The sequence below is a fragment of the Cetorhinus maximus genome, chromosome 5 (assembly GCF_964194155.1).
Source record: "Cetorhinus maximus chromosome 5, sCetMax3.hap1.1, whole genome shotgun sequence".
NCBI lineage: Eukaryota > Metazoa > Chordata > Chondrichthyes > Lamniformes > Cetorhinidae > Cetorhinus > Cetorhinus maximus.
Genome location: NC_135883.1, coordinates 23,093,068 through 23,111,614, shown reverse-complemented (window position 1 = coordinate 23,111,614; position 18,547 = coordinate 23,093,068). Strand labels below are relative to the sequence as shown.

At 38.8% G+C, this 18,547-nt stretch overlaps 1 protein-coding gene across 2 annotated transcripts in view; it reads right to left on the bottom strand.

Moving 5' to 3' along the window:
• Positions 1-18,547, bottom strand: part of nbas (NBAS subunit of NRZ tethering complex) — a 248,466-nt gene that overhangs the window by 87,294 nt on the left and 142,625 nt on the right. For both annotated transcript variants that reach the window (XM_078541594.1, XM_078541595.1), the window contains exons 34-39: positions 15,653-15,810; positions 11,074-11,154; positions 10,169-10,336; positions 9,974-10,087; positions 6,620-6,743; positions 3,779-3,855 (exon numbers count right to left, since the gene is read on the bottom strand). In XM_078541594.1, coding sequence (XP_078397720.1) covers positions 3,779-3,855; positions 6,620-6,743; positions 9,974-10,087; positions 10,169-10,336; positions 11,074-11,154; positions 15,653-15,810 — 722 coding nt within the window. The remainder of the gene's footprint in view (positions 1-3,778; positions 3,856-6,619; positions 6,744-9,973; positions 10,088-10,168; positions 10,337-11,073; positions 11,155-15,652; positions 15,811-18,547) is intronic.

Sequence of the window (18,547 nt, the reverse complement as noted above, 5' to 3'; positions counted from 1 at the left end):
TCACCGCTAAACAGTAATGCTAAAAATTCATGCAAAGCTTCAACTCTGAACACTGATCAACAGGATCATGAATTCGTCATAGAACATAAATAAAACCATTTAAGTTATTATAATCTAATTATTTTGTCAGATTTAATAAATGTTGTTAAACTAAGATCTTATTTTTAGCTCATTGATAGTAAATGTCTGTTATTGCTGCACATCACCTGTTTTAGGTGGAAATGTTTGTTGGGAAACATACGTAGAGTCTGAATTCTACTGCATTTGTGTGTATTTTAACTGCTGCTTCTGACTAGACACCATTATCTCTATTTTTTTTTAATTCTTGGGCCCTTCTCTCTTGCCTCCTCTCCTTCCTTCATGGCTCCTTTCCTTTCTACCTTTGAGTAGGAGTGCTCACACACTTGCAACTCCTACTCCAAACCATCCTTTGTTTTGTTTTTGCTCCTACCATTCATTACAGGCTCTAATTCCTCTTGACTAAGCCCACAGATACCTTTACTGCTTCCCTTAGCATTCTGTTTTCTCACCAAATCAAACCGCTCCCCTGCACAGGGCTGAATCATTCTCTTGTTTCCACCTCACCTCCTTTCATACTCTGAGTTCATCTTGACACCCAACACCCTGCTCCTGCTTCTTTATTGTCAGTCACATTAAAACGCTGACCACCAAGCTTCCCCTGCGGAAACCCCCCATTCTAGCTAACATTGTAAATGGCTCCTTCTCCCTTTCAAAACCAGTGTCATCAACTCCCTCCTAAAAAAACACTTTCACCCCTCTGAACTTGCAAACTGAAGTCCCATCTACAAACTTCCTTTCCTCCCCTAAATCCTTGAACATGTTGTTGCCTCACACAACCATACCCATCTTTCCCCCAATTTCCTTTTGAACCTTTTCATCGCTGCACCAACCAAAGGTAAAAATTACATCCTCTGAATCGTAAGTGGGTGTATTATCTTTCCTCATCCTCTCTTCAGCCTTAGTTAGCCACATAATTCTACTTCAATGACTCTCTTCCATTGTTTATTTGGGTAGGACTACCCTTACTTGGTTCCACTCTTGCCTATCCAATTGTATCCAGGGAATCACCAGCAAAGGCACTTCAATCCCACCCCCATGCTGTTACCTCTGGAATCCTCCAAAGATCATTCTCTACCTCATCTACCTGATATCCCTTGGTGACGTAATCCAAATACACAAGAGTCACCTTCCATATTCATGCCTATGAATAGGCAGTTCTACTTTCTTACCAATTATCTTGACACCACCATAAACGTTCATCTTTTCTTCTGATTTAAGCTAACCGGTAAGCCTGTTGTGTGTTTATTCTTTAAAGTCACAACACTCAAAAGGTTTAGAACTCCCTCAAAAATTCCCATCTTGTTGTGGATAACTAAGAGGTGAGGACAAAGGGGAAAAGTTATCCTATCACCTCCCCTCAACTGTAACAACAATTTGTTCCTATTAGTTAGGTTGGGGGGACCAGAAGGTCACGCAATTTTAAGTGATGCAAGGCCAGATCTAGGTCAGATGTCATGAGGTGGTTTTTTCCCAGCGAATTGTGATCTTTTGGAACAGGCTCACTTCTCATGCTGGTGGATGGTGACTTGCCGAATTCCTTTAAGCAAGAGCTGGACTTGATTTTTGCCCCAAATAGAAACATCTCTTACAAAAGATGGGCACTGAAAGGAACTGCAGAACCAGAGTGATCTCATGGGCTAGTTTTGATCACCTACGAGGTCAGAGAGGAATTTCCCATATTTTCTTCCCCTCAAAACGGCTTGGATTTTTAATATGGTTTTCCGCCTCTCCCAGGAGATCATATTGTTTTGGGTGGAAAGCGTATATATCGTAATACATAATGTATCCAAAATGCTTGGGAAGGCTGGATGAAGCAGAGGTTCAGAGGGTCTTTTCCTGCCCATCATTGTCAGTGTGCTGTGTGTAGAGTTAGATACTTGCCAAGCATAACCATGGACCAATACATGGAAGCCCATGGTTGCCAACTCCTTCCTGGCCTTGTTTAGATAATCTTAAAGAGTTGGAGAGAAATTTCAGTTATTTTTTCCCCTGAATTTACCAAGGTTTCTTTTAAGCTGTTCTTTCAGTTCTTCCAGGAGGTTAAGTGGAAGGGAGGACTGAAGTATTGATGCTTATTGCACTGTGATTGTTTGGTTGCGGGTTCCACAGAACATCCAATCTTTTTTTTAAAGTTCATATCTGTAGTGATCCAAGCCTGTTGGCTCTATAGCACCAGAATAATTATATTGTATATGAAGGTTGCACCAATTTTACATTAGTTGATAGATCCAATTGAATGCATTTTGTCTAACAAATCAGAATTAGCTCGAGTGGCCGATTTAGATAGGAATAGTTGAGCAAATCAAAGTCAATGCTACTTGATGCCTAGACTTGATTGAAGAAATCTGTGAAATAGATTCTGACAACTTTCCAGCAGAGAATACAAAGTCATAGTTTTAAACCTCATACAAGTTATTTTCAGTACGTTAGACATTAAAAATATAAGATTGTTAGACAACAGAAAAGCAGCCAAAAACATATCACTAACAAGAACGAAACAAAAACAACAACTTGCCTTTATATAGGGATTTTAATGTGCAAAAATATTAATTGGTCTTTCATAGAAGTATAATTTACAGGGCAATGGCTTCAATTAGAAAGCTCTACCAAAGAGCCAACACAAGGCACAATGGGCCAAATGGTCTTCCAGGTTTCATCATTCTATGATTCAGAAAAAATGCAAAGGAGAAGATTTTGGGAGTGATGGCTAAAAGCTTGGTGAAAGGGGTGAGCTTTAAGGTGGGCCTGGATGCACTGTCGTCAATAGTGGGGTGAAGGGGGCGGTTAGGCACAAGAGGCCAGAGTCAGAAGAATGTAGGTCAGTATTTGGAAGGGGTGGTGGTAAGTTTGGCAGAGATTATAGAAATAGGGAGGAAGATGAGGCCATGAAGTCTAATGAATAGATATGGTTGGCAAAGTCATTTGACCCAACAATAGCCGGAGACACAGAGCCCCTCTGATGTTCCACTGATTTGATATATTCAAAGGTTATGTTGAAGGTAATACTTAACTTTTGTCATGTTTTGCGTATCAGTACAAACAATGCAAGCTCAAACTTAGAACAGTTTAGCGGAAGGTCTTAGTTCCAACTACTACAGTGCAACATTTGCATTCTTCACATCAGCATTTTGATAGCTTTCTCTAAGCGATATTCTCAGCTGAAGTGCTGAGATACGGTCAGTTTTACACTGTGGATATCAACCAAGTACTGAGCTGATACAACTCACTAAGCTCTCAAGTTCCTTACAGATCATTAGAATGAAAAATTCTACCCCATAAGCTTGAGCTGGATTCAAACCCTAGCTGTAGATTTCTAACCCACTGCACCAAACAGTCATTACTATATTTTCTTGTATTTGTTTATTTTATTTGAATTTCAGCATCATATGGGCAACATATTATTTTCGATTGGCTATCGTGCTCCAAGGTGAGGCCTACTTAGAAGCCTTACTCTCAAATATTTGAACTTACCTCCCTTTACTGACTGTTAGAAGCTGAGACCAAAAGCAGAAGCTATCATGTTTCAGTCTCCTAGCTTCCGCAATAGCTGAACAACCAGCAGAGCAGTCATTTCTCGTAAAGTTAAAAAGTCGATCAAGTTGGGAATAATATATTTTCAAGTGAAGGCTTCGAAGGGTTGCAGGAACATAAAGGAAATTGCACATTACATGCCTAAGTAGAATGTTCAGCATTATACCTGAGGTAAGGCCAGAAGGTAGGCTAGGGCCAGGGTCATATCCTTGGGTAAAGCATTGCTGGCTAGTTGCAAAAGAACTGTCAAAAGAAAGTAGAGAATTAAAAATGAATAATATGGACCATTTTAGTAATCTTCAATAATCCAGCAGTTTCGACTCATAATAAAACTTGTGTTCCAATTGTGATCATAACGGAATGGCACACACTGACTAGCCTTTCATAGTAAAATTCATTATCAATTTTCATCTCACAATTTTTAAAAAATTTTTCTGGTATCAGTAAAGAATGGATTGTCCTTTGGGTTTTTCTCTAACATTAAAATTTTAACCAGCATTGGGTGACAGCAAACTGGGCTCTGTACGCACCCCTTCTCTTGCTTTATCAGTGAGCAAATTGAGCCAAAAGTAACTCAACACTGCTTCTCATTAGTCTGGACAGATATTGGTCAAACAGGTCATCTGTCTCATTTTTGTTTGTGGAACTCTGCTTTAAGCAAAATGTTACTGTCTGACACTTAAATGTGCTTTGGGATCTTTCTGAGAAGCATAATAAAACATTATATAAGGCAAGTTCTAATGCACAGAGGTCTTATGCAAGTGAATGTAGTAGCAGGGTTCCATAAACAGCAGTAAGGCGAATGATGAATAACCTGATTTTTCTTTGTTGGTGTTGGCCGAAGAGGAATACTGGGCCGGACAACAGAATTGCCCACTTTGTTTTGACATTCTTTCTTTAAGTGCAAGATGGATTATACAAAGGATCAATCCTCTTCACTGCTCTAAAAATGAACCTAAGCTCCAAAAATGCATTCCCGACGGCATTGTGTGACATTTTCATTTCTCATAGCAACCACTGTGGGCTGTGAGTTGAGTGAGATCAGTAAAGGAATTCTGAATTATAGATATTTTTGTGCTGTAAGTCACACCCACTAGGAACAAGGCTTAGATCTGCCAACAATTATTTCACCCGATACCAATAGATGTGGTGCTTCATCCCATCAACTTTGGATGGAATTACATCCATTCACTAAAAATGAAAGGCTAGTATTTCAATCTGCTGTGCCATCCAGTTCTCTCGAATTGTCTTTACTGAAAAGGTCATAGGGTTGGGTTTTCCACCCCCGCCCACTGCTGGGCTCAAGCAGTCCCGCTGAAAGGCATTGGACTTTTGGCTGGGCCGCCGAATCTCCTGCGGGTGGGTCTGCCGCGATGGGGCCAGAAAATTCCGGCCATAATTTCTGATTTCAATACAGCAAATCTTTTATCTAGAGATTGTTCATTTAGATAATGCTGTCTAGCTATTGTTTCTAAAGACACAAAAATGAAATCCAATTGGATATTCAGATTTCTCAGCAATCGAGCAATTTAAAAAAAAAGCTATTGATTCATTTCCAAGGACTGTAAGTTATCCTCAACTCTTAAATGGCGCCAGATAACTTAAAAAAAAATTAAATAACCAATTTACAGAAATAAAATGCTTTAGTGACATGTCCAATAGATTTGTAGGAGAAACATATTAGTTCTGATGACACACACAGTTAATACAACCAGAAAATGACCTGTTTACTAAATCCACTTAAGATTTCAACTCCTATTGTTGGAAAAGTCTCTATTGATGGATGGTTTATTGAACAGCAGTGATACCATTTTAGTTTCTGGCACTCCACTTTCTCAATGACTGCCAATTGAACCATAATTTAAATAGATGAGGGCCCATCAATTAGATATCAGAGATTCCAAGGAAATTATTCAATGTTCTTATAAACATAATAATGTGTGACTTCCACACCACATAAACAAAACTATGAATGGATAGTAATTTATCCAGCAGTTTTGTTTCTTGTAATCGGAACAGTGATATATAATTTAATGAGCTGTAAATTTAAATAATCCCCACTAAAGTTGTATTTACCCCTTCTATAATTATGTTTCGGTATAATAATTGAAAACGTTGAAATTTACACAAAATAGTCAAATAAGTGCTGGAATCAGCACATACCTTCTGAGTAAACAAGATCCAAGGATAGCATCAAGCTTTGTTGTAGTTTAAGTCATTTTGGATCTCAATTGAAATGCCTCTTTTTTTCCATAGGATTCAAAACCACCCAAAGATCAGACATTGAACTGACTAGCTAACTCACATTATATAATGCACATGGTTCAGATAATACACGTACACACACACGTCACATGTACACACACATGGCTGCATGCAAACGCACACACACTCACAATCTTTTTAAATATAAACACAGATACTGGCATCATCCTCAAACACTATTTCACTTATGTGCTGGGAAATAAGTAAGATAGGTCAACTATCTTGGTAGGATGTACCTCGTTTTTCATGTACTACTTTTACATATACCATAGAATATTCTGCCATCAATGGGATGAAAACAAAAATCACACAAAGAACAGTTCTTTAACAAATCTTTTGTCACCATATTATTAACTAGAGTGTTTTCACCAAAAGTGACAGGTAAACAACTGCCCGCCACCATGAGGTTGATTTATTTTTCAGAAGTGTAAACGTTCAATAGCTTAGGTTAGCAACAAATAGAAAGTTAGGATAGATCTTCTTCGCACAAGTTTCAAAAAATTAACATTCACATAACTGCATTCTATGGCTGGATAAAGTAACATTTTTGACCTTGTGTCTGCACTACATGATTTTTCATCATGTATTGTTTACATTTCTATATATGTTAAAGGAATACCCGAGAATGATTTGTATTACTATCAGTAACACTTCTGTGGCACAAGTAAACAAAAGTTTCAGAACTGAACGTGGTGTAAAACCTGATACCGTTTTCAACATGTGCTTTGAGGGTAAATTTTACCTTCTGTGGCAGGAAATAGATTTTCCCCTTCACTTTTGGTTTCAGACAATTTCCCAGCTCTCAGCAAGACTTCTGCAAAGTTCTCCAGAGCACTGTACTGGTAACTAGCGTAGTTTACTTCATCCTTCATGAAAGAAAAAATATTTAGAACATCAGAGACTAACAAGATTAAATTTTACTATCTGAGCCATCTGCAAGGCTCAAGAGGATATTTTGGTGGACAGTGAGTCAAACAATGAACACAACCTTCCTGACTTTCTTATTTATAATTCTTAATGCATTGCTGGAAACTATGAAACAGTAACTAGGGCCTGGATTTTTGTGGAGTCATGGAAACTCTGTGGACCTTTAAAAATGGTGGGCAGGACTGGGATGCGAAATCCTGCCCCTATTTCAGACAGATCTCATTTTAGCCTGCAGGGGGAGGGGGACAGGGTGTGACTCACACATGAGGGAAACCCCAAAGTTACCAGGGCCATTTGACTCAGTGCTGAGTTCAAACAGGCCCCATTTTCACTATAGCAAGGGCCTAAGCCAGCAGTGTGGGAATTATGAATTTTTAGAGTAAATGAAAATGATCTTGAAAAGCAGATAAGGTGATTAGAACTGTCACGATGTGAAGTTATTTAAAATCCCAGTCCTTTAAAAATAAAAAGACTACCTGTGTCAGCGATATTTGAAAAAAAACTATTTTCTAGCAGGTACAATAGCTGTTTGTTGACATTTCTCCAAGGGCTATTCATCATGGATGCTTGGCTGTTTTCCACAAGCTATAATTATCTCAGTAGGAGGTCCTAAGTTCACAGTTTGATTGACAGCTCAAAGAGTTTATTAAAGGATTAACGGCCTTTGATGAGGCATTATGAATAGAAGATTTTTTGGCTTTAAGGGTTTAAGATTTATAAATTTTGAATGGGCTTTCATGAATGGGAATTTTTGTAATATTATGAGGGTTGTAATATATACTTAGACCTTTATTTTATTTAACCTCAACATATGAACATACGTACAAATGAACTAGGAGCAGGAGTAGGCCACTCAGCCCTTCATGCCTGCTCCACCATTCAATAAAATCATGGCTGAACTGATTGTAAGCTCCTGCCTACCCCCGAAAACCTTGTTAATCAAGAATCTAACTAATTCTGCCTTAAAAATATTCAAAGACCCTGCTTCCACTGCCTTTTGTGGAAGAAAGTTCCACAACCTTCTGAAAAAATTTCTCCTCATCTCTGTCTTAAATGAGCAACCCCTTATTTTTAAACAGTGACCCTTAGTTCTAGATTCCCCCACAATAGGAAACATCTTCTCCACATCCACTCTTGACAAGGCCCCTCAGGATCTTAAATGTATCAATCAAGTCACCTCTTATTCTTCTAAATTTCAGTGGATGCAAGCCCAACCTTTCCTAATGAGATAACCCGCCCATTTCTGGTATTAGCCTAGTAAACCTGCTCTGAACTGTTTCTAATGCATTTACATCTTTCCTTAAATAAGGAGACCAATACTGTACATAGTACTATAGATGTGGTCTCAACAGTGACCTGTACAACTGAAGCTAACCTCCCTACTTCTGTATGCAATTCTCCTTGCAGTAAACTATAACATTTTATTAGCTTTCTTAATTGCTTGCTGTACCTGCATACCAGCCTTTTGTGATTCATGCACTAGGGCACCCAGATCCCTCTGAATTTCAGACCCCTGCAATCTCTCACTATTTAGATAATATGCTTCTTTCTCGTTCTTTCTGCCAAAATGGACAATTTCACATTTGTCCACGTTATACTACATTTGCTAGGTCTTTGCCCACTCACTTAATCTATCTATATCTTCTACCGAGATGGGTCTGCCGAGTCAGGAAATTTTCCAACTCAAGCTCCTTGCCTCGATAGCGAAAATCTGGCCCAAGTTTCTAGAAGACGGCATATTTTGGTTACCAGGATACGTCTATGAGAAGTTCCATCATCTACAATTGCCAAGTCCATGAAGTAGTGTTTGGAAAATGAATCAGTGTCACTCCATGGGCCGAATTTCTATATGCTGAGGAGGTGGGACCAGAGGTGTATGGGGCTACAATTTTGTACCTTCAAATAGCGTGCCGGCTTTCTGACGGAGTCCCACCTTCCAGTGATTTTGGAAGAGATGGCAGGTCCTGTATACTCCGAAAGTGGCCGGTAACATCTTAAGTCCCTTGAGGGCTTAAGTAAGGACATACTTCAACCCCGATCGTATTTTCAGTTCGGCATATAGAGTACTTGTCATGTCAGGATGCCGTCCATGAAACGTTGGTGGCCTTGAGTGACAGTGCTGGTAGAAATCGGAGCCAGAGATTCCAATCTACTTGGAGGTAAAGGGTGCATTCTAAAAATTAGCTGCAACCGCAGTGGATAGGGCTTTCCCCTGATGTCTGAAGGCTTTGACCTTCCTGGTCCTCTTAATTACCTAATCTGTGGCCAGCGAATGGGAATGGAGGTGCCTTCATGCCTCACTACCTACTTCAGCATCTGCCATCTCTGACGGAAGGGCTGGTGATCTGATAGTGCCTAATGGCCCTCCAGACTCTGGAGCCCCCCTGCTACCCTTAATTAGATGAAACTGCAAATTAATTGACTGTCTCCTTCAAAATCACCGTGTGAGTCCCACCGCTGACATTTGTGGGTTCCTGGCCTGCATTTCACCCCAAGTGGGGTCAAGTCCTGAGAACAAGCATTCAACTCTATACATCAGCTTTAAACATACCGTCAGTGAACATGTTCCCCAGGATGCCCAATTAAATCAACAAGGTAACCCATTGGGTTTCTTGATAAAGAGGTGGTAATTATGGATTATGCACTCCATTAGCCATTTCCTAATCTTTGTTTAGACACTGGAGTTCAATGAGCCTTGGAATTACATGCAATGAACAGTTATCACATTTGACAAAGTAGTTTAGTACAATCCCTATTAAAGGCCAGAGCTCTATGCACATATCTAACTTGAAGCGATGACTCAACCTTCATTTTTGAACAAATCATCATTTTCATTCCAAATGATAATGGGAATTTACTTCTGGGAGAAAACTTAGTTGTATACTTAAAAACTCACTGGCAGCCAAATTAAAAATAATTGATTGACAATAAGGGGTGGCTGAGAACATTGCTGAATCTTATCTCGTCATAGAAACTGAAAATAGATCTCAGTTGGCTGGTGCTGGACAGATGATTTGCTGCTGCAATGTTATGCTCAGCTGTTGTCTAAGTTAAACCTTGCCTACCACAAAAGGTAGAGGGCAACTCCTCAGTACTGATGGGGGTGACCACTTTAGCTTTCAAAGGTCATTAATGCAAATCTTGGATTTCAACTGCTTGTTTGACTTACTTTGTCAACAAAGGGATCATCAATGAGGAATTCATAGAAAGGATGACAGCCTTGCTTTTCCAAATCTCCATTTACACCAGCCACACCTTTTAATGTTGCTTCTGGCCCTCGGTCCTACAGGAAAAATACATTTTAAAATGACAGAAATTAAAGCATCTAATTCCTTTCTCTTTAGCTAAGATTAAAAAACCTTACATGTAAAGGTCTCAGGTAACTTAGCGACTTCTTCCACCACTGTGCATCACTGACAGCATGCAGCACTGCCTTAGTCGTTATGGAAGTATTACTGAGAACTTCCATGGTTTTTGCAGTTGTTCGTTGAAGCAGGGCAGTAGATGAACTAGTTGAAGCTTGTGTTTCAGTCTAAAAGTTCAAATCAAATAAAATAATTATTGCTTTAAAAAGGGTCCTAATAAAGCTATTGCACTCAAAAGAGATGAATTGTTCCATTATATTTTTTTAAAAAGGTGAATTCACACTATAATGGTGAGATTCAAACCATTATTATAATGTTGTGAATCGACTAATAGTGTAAGAGGGCAAAACTTTGCACTACGTTTTCCCCAATCCTCTCAATGGTCATCAAGCAAAAGTCCAAAATATCCATCTCATCTGACTTGACCTCTCCTTGACTGGCTGCTTTGTTTCGTATAACACTTGCTGATCTTATTCTTTCCTGCTTATTACCAGGTAATGAACATTTTTTAAAAATTGCCAAGAAATCTGACATACCACAACACATTATCCTGTCTCACTGAATTGTAAAAGCTGAAATATATTTGGTAAGCTGTTTGTTAGATTTAAGATGTAGGCAGGTATCATATTTGCAGTCCTTAAGTACTTTGGGCTTTTTTATTACATTAAAGTGCTATATAAATGCAAGTTGCTGTTAATGGTAAAAAATTTCAGGCCACTTGAATGATGGTACATTGAAAATTCAATTATTTGAAAAAGAACAATAATGCTGCATTTTACTATTCACATCTTTCTGAAAGGTAATGAGACAATAATAGTCTATTTTGTGCATGAGATGGGAAGGTGAAATTCTATTTCAGAAAGGTGGTGAGAGCCACGCTGTTTTAAGTCATGCCAATTCTGACCTGCTGAGCATGGCCTGTAGAATTTATAGACTCGCTGCTCTCTGATGGTTGAATCTGATAATTCACAGCTTGATACAAAATCTGCAATAAAATGAACAAAACACAAAGCAGTGATTTAGCACCACGCAATTATATGAGAGACTGCTTTCAACAAACTATTAACTATAAACACACAGGTATATGGTTCTTTTCCAGGATAAAATATATAAAACCTTTTATGAATGATGAGAAACTACCTTTCTTTGAATGAAAATTTCGCATAGAGAGGTGAGTCACAAAAAAACTCACATCATAGAAATAATTTGATTGTGACTGTCTAACACCTTGATAAATGGAGCAAACAATCAGCATAACTTGAAAGTGCTACATTCAACATTAATTCCAAACATGTTGGTCAGGATTTTTAGGTCGGCACGCAGGCGTGATCGGTGGGCCCGGGACCGGCCGGGCAGCGGACCCGCTGACCGCGATTTCACGTTGGCTGGCCGATTAGCGGCCAGCCAGCGTGAAGCACGCGCCGAAATGATCATCACTGCCTGGGCTGGGGGTGGGAGGAGGGCGAGTGTGCAGAAGTCAGCGCAGGCGCAAGGGAGCGCTCACAGAAAGCTCCCTGAAGGCAGAGAGCTGCTTCAGGGTGCTGAACACTTCAAAAATATCAAATAAAGATTTTTAAATCTGGCAAAAAAATGTCCATGCAACACAAACAGTCACCTGAGCATAGACATTATAAAAATTCTGTGCATAATTTTTTAAAAATTTAATAACGGAAACCTCATCCTGCCCTTGGATGAGGTTTCCTGAAAAATGCAAAGACCATCTGGCCAATTCGCCCGCCCGCCAACCGTAACGTTGGATGCGCAGCGAAAAATCCCAGTTAATTGCGCCGTTAATGGGCTTAATAGACATTTTAATTGTTGATGGGCGCGCCTCTGAGTTTAGCATGTGCCCGTCAACCAAAATATCGCGCAAGTGTGCGACGACATCGGGACGCCCGCCCACCCGCTCAGCGAAAAATTCTGGCCGTTGATTCAAAGCTTAATTAAAAACATGGTGCTGCATTGTCTGATTCTTCAGGTTGTGAGCTCAAATTGAAAACTGACTTCATATCTTGGCAAAAAGATATAGGTCCAGGAATTTATTGTCAAAATAACCATGAAGCTGATGGCATTACCCATTATTTGTGTATATCACCCAGCAACTTCCTGTGAGGATAGATGTGTGGTTAGACTCAAAAGTCCAGGAAATGTGCGCTCTGCAATTAAGTTTCCCAAAAATGGCATCTTGTTGTCTGATTTAATATTCAAATCTATCGATCTCCATAAAAGTTCCTTACTACAAGGCAGATGCATATGGAGTTTCATTACTTCAGCTTTAAATTGTTGGGGATTTATTTTTTTTTAATATTTCTTTTGTTTTCCTTTGTTGCTTCTCTCTTTCTTAATCAATTTTTTCTTTCCCTCCCTTTATTTTGTTTTCTGTACCTGATTTCTGTACAACTCCTACTTCAGACTCAGTGCAGTTCATGATCAATGCTTCAACCTGGTTAAGTAAGGAGATACACAATTGCCTGCCCGGTTGAGCAAACATTTATGGCATGAGAGAACAATTTTCAATGATCTGACAAAAATAATTTCAATAAAACTTATTTCATTGTTTAATGCAATTTTGTTATCCAAATTAGCATTTAAGTTATTTATTTAGAGGTGAGTACATTTTTGTATTGCTTTGATGTCAAATTGCATCGTGAGAAAAGGTGAATATTAATAGACCGAGAACAAATTTCACATTTCATTTAGCCTCAAAAATTCAACATACTTCCAACAGCAATGCATAGTAATTATTGTTAAGGACCCTCAATGACATGGATCTGAACTATACTTTAGTGAATTAAAGACTAGCAAAATATCTAGATATATTCTTTGATTTTTCTGTTGATTATGCCAGCTAGACTTTCTCTTTCTTAATCAGTTTTGATTTCACATCAGAAATTAATTAGATGATAGCAGCGCTGTTTAATTGAAACAAAAGGCCAAAAAATGCAAATAAACAAATGAACAAAAAATGAACTTAAGAGCAGTTGTGCAATTGGGGGACAGGTGAGGGTGGGGGAAAGAGGAAGGAGGGAAACGGAAAGTAGTTGAGTACTTACGATAGCAACTTAGAATAGCCCAAACCATAATCAGCAGCAGCCATGTTACTCAACACTATAGACTAAATCTTTCACAATCTATGGTCAAGCATAGAAATCTATACTCCTCCATCAACTACTAGTGCCTCTTTTAGTCTGTCATAGAGTCATTTACAGCATCAGAGGTGGTAACTTGGCCGTCAAATCCATGTCGGCTCTCTATGGAACAATCCAATCAGTCCCATCCCCCTGCTTTATCCCCATACCCCCACAGGTTTATTTTCTTCAAATTCCTATTCAACTTCCTTTTGAAATTACTGATTGTTTCCTCTTCCACCATCCTTGCAGGCAGCAGGTTCCAGGTCATTAGCAATCGCTATGTAAAAAGGTTCCTCCTCACATTCCCACTCTGCACCTCTTGCCCAAAACCTTAAATCACTGTCCCCTAGTCAGTTGTACTATCAATTAATGGGAACAGTTTTTCCCTGACTACCTTATTCAAACCTGTCATTATCTTGTACACTTCTATCAGTGTTTCCTCAGTCTCCTTTGCTCCGAGGAGAATAATCCCAGCTTTTGTAAACTAACATTGTAATCAAAATCCTCCATTCCTGGAACCATTCTGGTAAATCTTTTCTGGACATTCACATCCCTCCTAAAATAACTGGATGCAATACTCTAGCTGGGGCTTGACGAGAGATTTGTGAAGGTTCAGCATAAGTTCCCTTCTTTTGCACTCAATGCCTCCATTTATGAAGTCCAAGATCTAATATGCTGTGTAAACTCTCTCAATATTTCCTGCCACCTTCAAAGATCAATGTACATGCACCCCCGTTCCCTCTGTTTCTGTATACTCTTTAGAACTGTGCATTAAGTCAATATTGTCTTTCCCTATCTCTTCTGCCAAAATTACCTAATTAACTCTATATTAAATTCCATCTGCCACTTGTCTGTCCAGCCTATTTATTTATATCCTGTCCCTTAGAAAACACCACCCTCTACCATCCTCCACTCTGAAATACAACCATTTACCACAGCTTGCTGTTTTTTGTCCTTAAGCTAATTTTTTTTATCCAACTGGATACTGAGTCCCCTATTCCATGAGCCTCAATTTTGTTAATCAGCCTTTTATGTGGTACTTTGTCAAACTCCTTCTTAAAATCCATATAGATAACATCCACCGCATTCCCATCATCAAGCTTCTCTGTTACTTCATCTGCAAATCAATTAGATTAGTCAAGCATGATTTGCCTTTTACAAATCCATGCTAGCTATCTTTAATTAACTCCAACCTCTCCAAGTGGCAGTTGATTTTTTTCCCCTGATTATTATTTCTAAACCCTTAACCACTATTGATATTAAACTAACTGGCTTGTGGTTGCTAAGATTGTCTTTACACCCTTTATTGAATAAGGTGTCATATTTGCTACTCTGCACTCTGGCACCTCGCCCATATCCACAGAAGATTCGAAGATTACAGCAAGCCCTTCCGCTATCTCCATCTCCATTTCCTTCAGTAACCTTTATGCAGGCCATCTGGACAAGGTGACTTCTCTACCCAAAGGAAAGCCCAGCCTCTCCTGTACCACCACCTACTCAATTTAAACCCTATCCTTTGCTTCTACCATCTTTGCCTCTATTGATATTTTGTCATATTCTTCTTCCTTAGTAAACACTGATACAAGGTGCTAATTAAGCACTCTAGCCTTGTCCTACACCTCTAAGCATATAGCACCTTCTTTGTCTCTAATAGGACCCACTCCACCCCTTACTACCCTATTCTCGTATTCTCTCCTTGCCAGTCTTATTTTTCTTTTCATCTCCCCTCTCAAACTATTGTATTTGGCCTGGATTTCACTTGAAAAATTTGCCTGACAAACATCATACACCCTCTCTTTCTTTCATCATGATCTCTAGCTCCCTCATCATCCAAAGAGCCTTGTTTTTGGTTGCCCTACCTTTCACCTTTGTTGCAATGTACTCAGCTTGCCCCTGAAGCATCTCTTCCTTAAAGATCACCCATTGTTCCATTACAGTTCTTCCTGTCAGTCTTTGGTTCCATTTTGCGCCGCCTATATCCCTTCTCACCACATTGAAATTAGCCTCTTCCAATCTAGACATTCTACGTTAAATAATTCCTTGCTTTTCTCCATTATTAATCTAAACCATATAATATAATGATCACTCTTATTCAAGTGTTCCCCCACAAACACTTTGATCCATCTCTTTTCCCAGAACCAGCAATGCCTCCTTTCTGGTTAGGCGAGAACATATTGATCAAAGAAGTTCTCCTGAACACATTTCAGGAGACTGCATTAGGATTTTTTTTATTTCTCATTAGAAAATCAAACATTGGATGGACTGCATTAGGTGAAAATGTCTTTATATTCAAGAGTTAATGCCCTCCAAAGTTCCTCAGTTCTCATTAGTATAAAGCTTATTCACTCATACCTGCGTTTGAAGTGAGCTGCTGACAGCTAGAAGAGACTGGATAACATTAGGAGGGCAATAAGTGCGAGCAAAGGCCATTAATTCCTGCCGAGTTGTCAGGTCATGATACCCATCTGACTGCCCCAGTTTGCTGCACACCTGCCAACCAGCACTGTAACCTTTGGGAGAAAAATAAACATCCACCTGTTCATTTTATTAATTAAAGATGGGTCATCACCTATTTTGGCATCATAATTCTTAACTTTAGTTCATTACAGAAATGCAGCCGAAATGTCTTACTTATTTTTTTCGACAAAAGGCACACAAGTACCTGTTGCCATTTTGTCACTTTGTACACAATTCCTCCTTAATCAATATTATTCCTGGGAGTAAAAAGAATAGCCAATTTATTCGGTATGCTTCAAAACTTTAAAAAAGGAGATCTAGGTATTACAGAGAACTGAGGGAAAAATGCTAAGTAAAAATCGACGGCTTTTAAAAGTCATAGAAAACAAAACAAAATCTATAATGCATACATTTTTTTCAGTACAAGATTAAAACCTAAAAGGGTTATAGAAAGGCCTGTGTTTCTGTCTCTCAAGATTGTATCACCAGTCCATGGAGGCAGGCTAACTGTGTATTTGGTTATATTCATGTCTGTGAAGGACAGGCTTAACAGATTCAGCTGGTCTTTTTCAGCTGGCCTTTGCATGTTCATATAAAAGAAAATGAAAAGATTTTGTAAATGAATGGAAATGGAAATGAAAGAATATTGGGAAAAGCAAAAAGGTGATTTGATAGACAATTGGCATAGATATAAACAATAAGAAAATGGAAATGCTTCTGCAATGAGAAAATCGTGAAAAACATGTAAAGGTGGGAAGTTAATAACAGTGAAACCTGTTAAGACATTCTGATGGATTACTATAGTACACAGTATGTGAGGTCAATTCATAGGACAGAATTTATTGAGCCTAAAGTCTATGAATATTACCTCTTGTATCAGCTCCTTTCTAGGACTTGCTATTGATATTCATTATTCCTGCCATCTACGTTTAGAGAAATCCCTAGAATGCTGGCAAACACCCCACAGAAAATATTTCATACTTTCGGTTAGGAATGTAGGCAAGGCATGTGCTGATGAGGAAAAGACACAAACTTATAATAGTCAGCGGTACTGAATTTGTTCCAATCCAACTAAAAATCCTTCAACAAGGATATGTTGAAATTTAAGCTAATATTCAATGTGATCGACGCACTGTTAAAAGCTCACTGTTCACGTTTGTTAAGTAGGGAGTTACTTATGGATGCTGGACAGAATAAGCGACTGCCAGACTCTCTTATCAGTTTGCTTCTTGAAACATTTTTACCATAATTCTCTCATATTCAGCATCTGAAGCAGCCTGGTTAGACCACCAGGTATTGAACAGATTTTGTTTATTTAATAAGATATAGTTTTAGTACAATTAGCTTGTAGCTTCCATTGCCAAAATGACTGAGATTAAATGCTGCTTTACTGTACGAAACAAGAGGGCTCCTCGGCCCGCTTCATTGTTTCCTAGTTATCCAACCTTCTGCACAGTACTTGACATTGAAAGGTAGCTTATATATTGTGCAGCCTGTTTAAAAGCAATGTGTTTCAACATATCAATTCAACCCGCGACTGACCTTCTGTACCAATGTTCATTTTATTTTAACAAACTTGGTGGTCCACGGCTTTTTTTAAAGTGAAGAAATGTGGCCTGGTAAAGGTTTGAAAAGTATGCATGTGTGATTAAAAACAAAGTTGTTCCGGTGCAGATTTGTGCCAATTCTCGTTTCATAGGAATGGAGAAAGAGATGACTCAATTTTATGCAGTGTTCAATTCTCACATCTTTCCCCTTTAGGCAGAAGACGACAAAAATATGAGAAAGACTAACAACCTTGCTTGCACCTTTAACAACCACCAGGGGTCCCAAAGCGCTTCACAGCCAGTGAAGTGCTTCTGAAGTGTAGTAGTTGTTGTAATGTAGGAAACATGGCAGCCAAATTGTGCACAGCAAAATCCCACAAACAGAAATGCAATAATGGCCAAATAATCTGTTTCTGTGATGTTGATTAAGGGATCAATATTGGCTAGGACACTAGAGCTAACTCCCCTGTTTTTCGAAATAGTGCCATGGGATCTTTTACATTCACCTGAAGGACAGACTTGGTTTCACGATTCATCCAGAAGATGGCACCTCCAACAGTATGATGTTGCTTAGTAATTCACTGGACTGTTAGCCTTGATTTTTGTGTAGAAGTCCTGAAGTGAGACTTAAACCCAGGACCTTGTGACTCAGAGGTGAGGGTGCTACCAATTGAGCTATGGCTGACAACCAATAGAGTTCGTGATGGCATCACTGAGATGGTAGATAGGGAAGGATTTTCAGAGAACAATTGAGAACATTTTACACAAATGATATTTAGCTATAATTAAAGCACATAGCATTGGCCTGGATAGATAGAAAACTGGTTGAGAGCTGGTTGAGCGAACAAAAAGGGTATTACTGGATTAATAAGGTGTGGCGAATGGTACTGCAGCCATATATTTTCATTCTATATATAAATGACTTAGATTTTAGAATACAGGGCAGGCTTCTGAGAGATGTATTATTGTTCAAAAGACTACTTGGTTCAAAAAAAAATTTTAAATGCGCCTACATGTTGATTGAGATTTTGAGTGATCAAACATGAAGGTGTTTTATAATAACAAATAACTTTCATTTACATTTACTTATGCAGCAGATGTTAAGAAATTATCGCTGAAAGGCAGTCTGCTGGGAGTGTGCAATTGATTCTGCTACCTGTTAGCACAAAACATGCCTAGAATTCAATTTGCACATAGGTTCATGCTTCGCCATTTTATTAGTATGTGTGCATATCTCATAGAA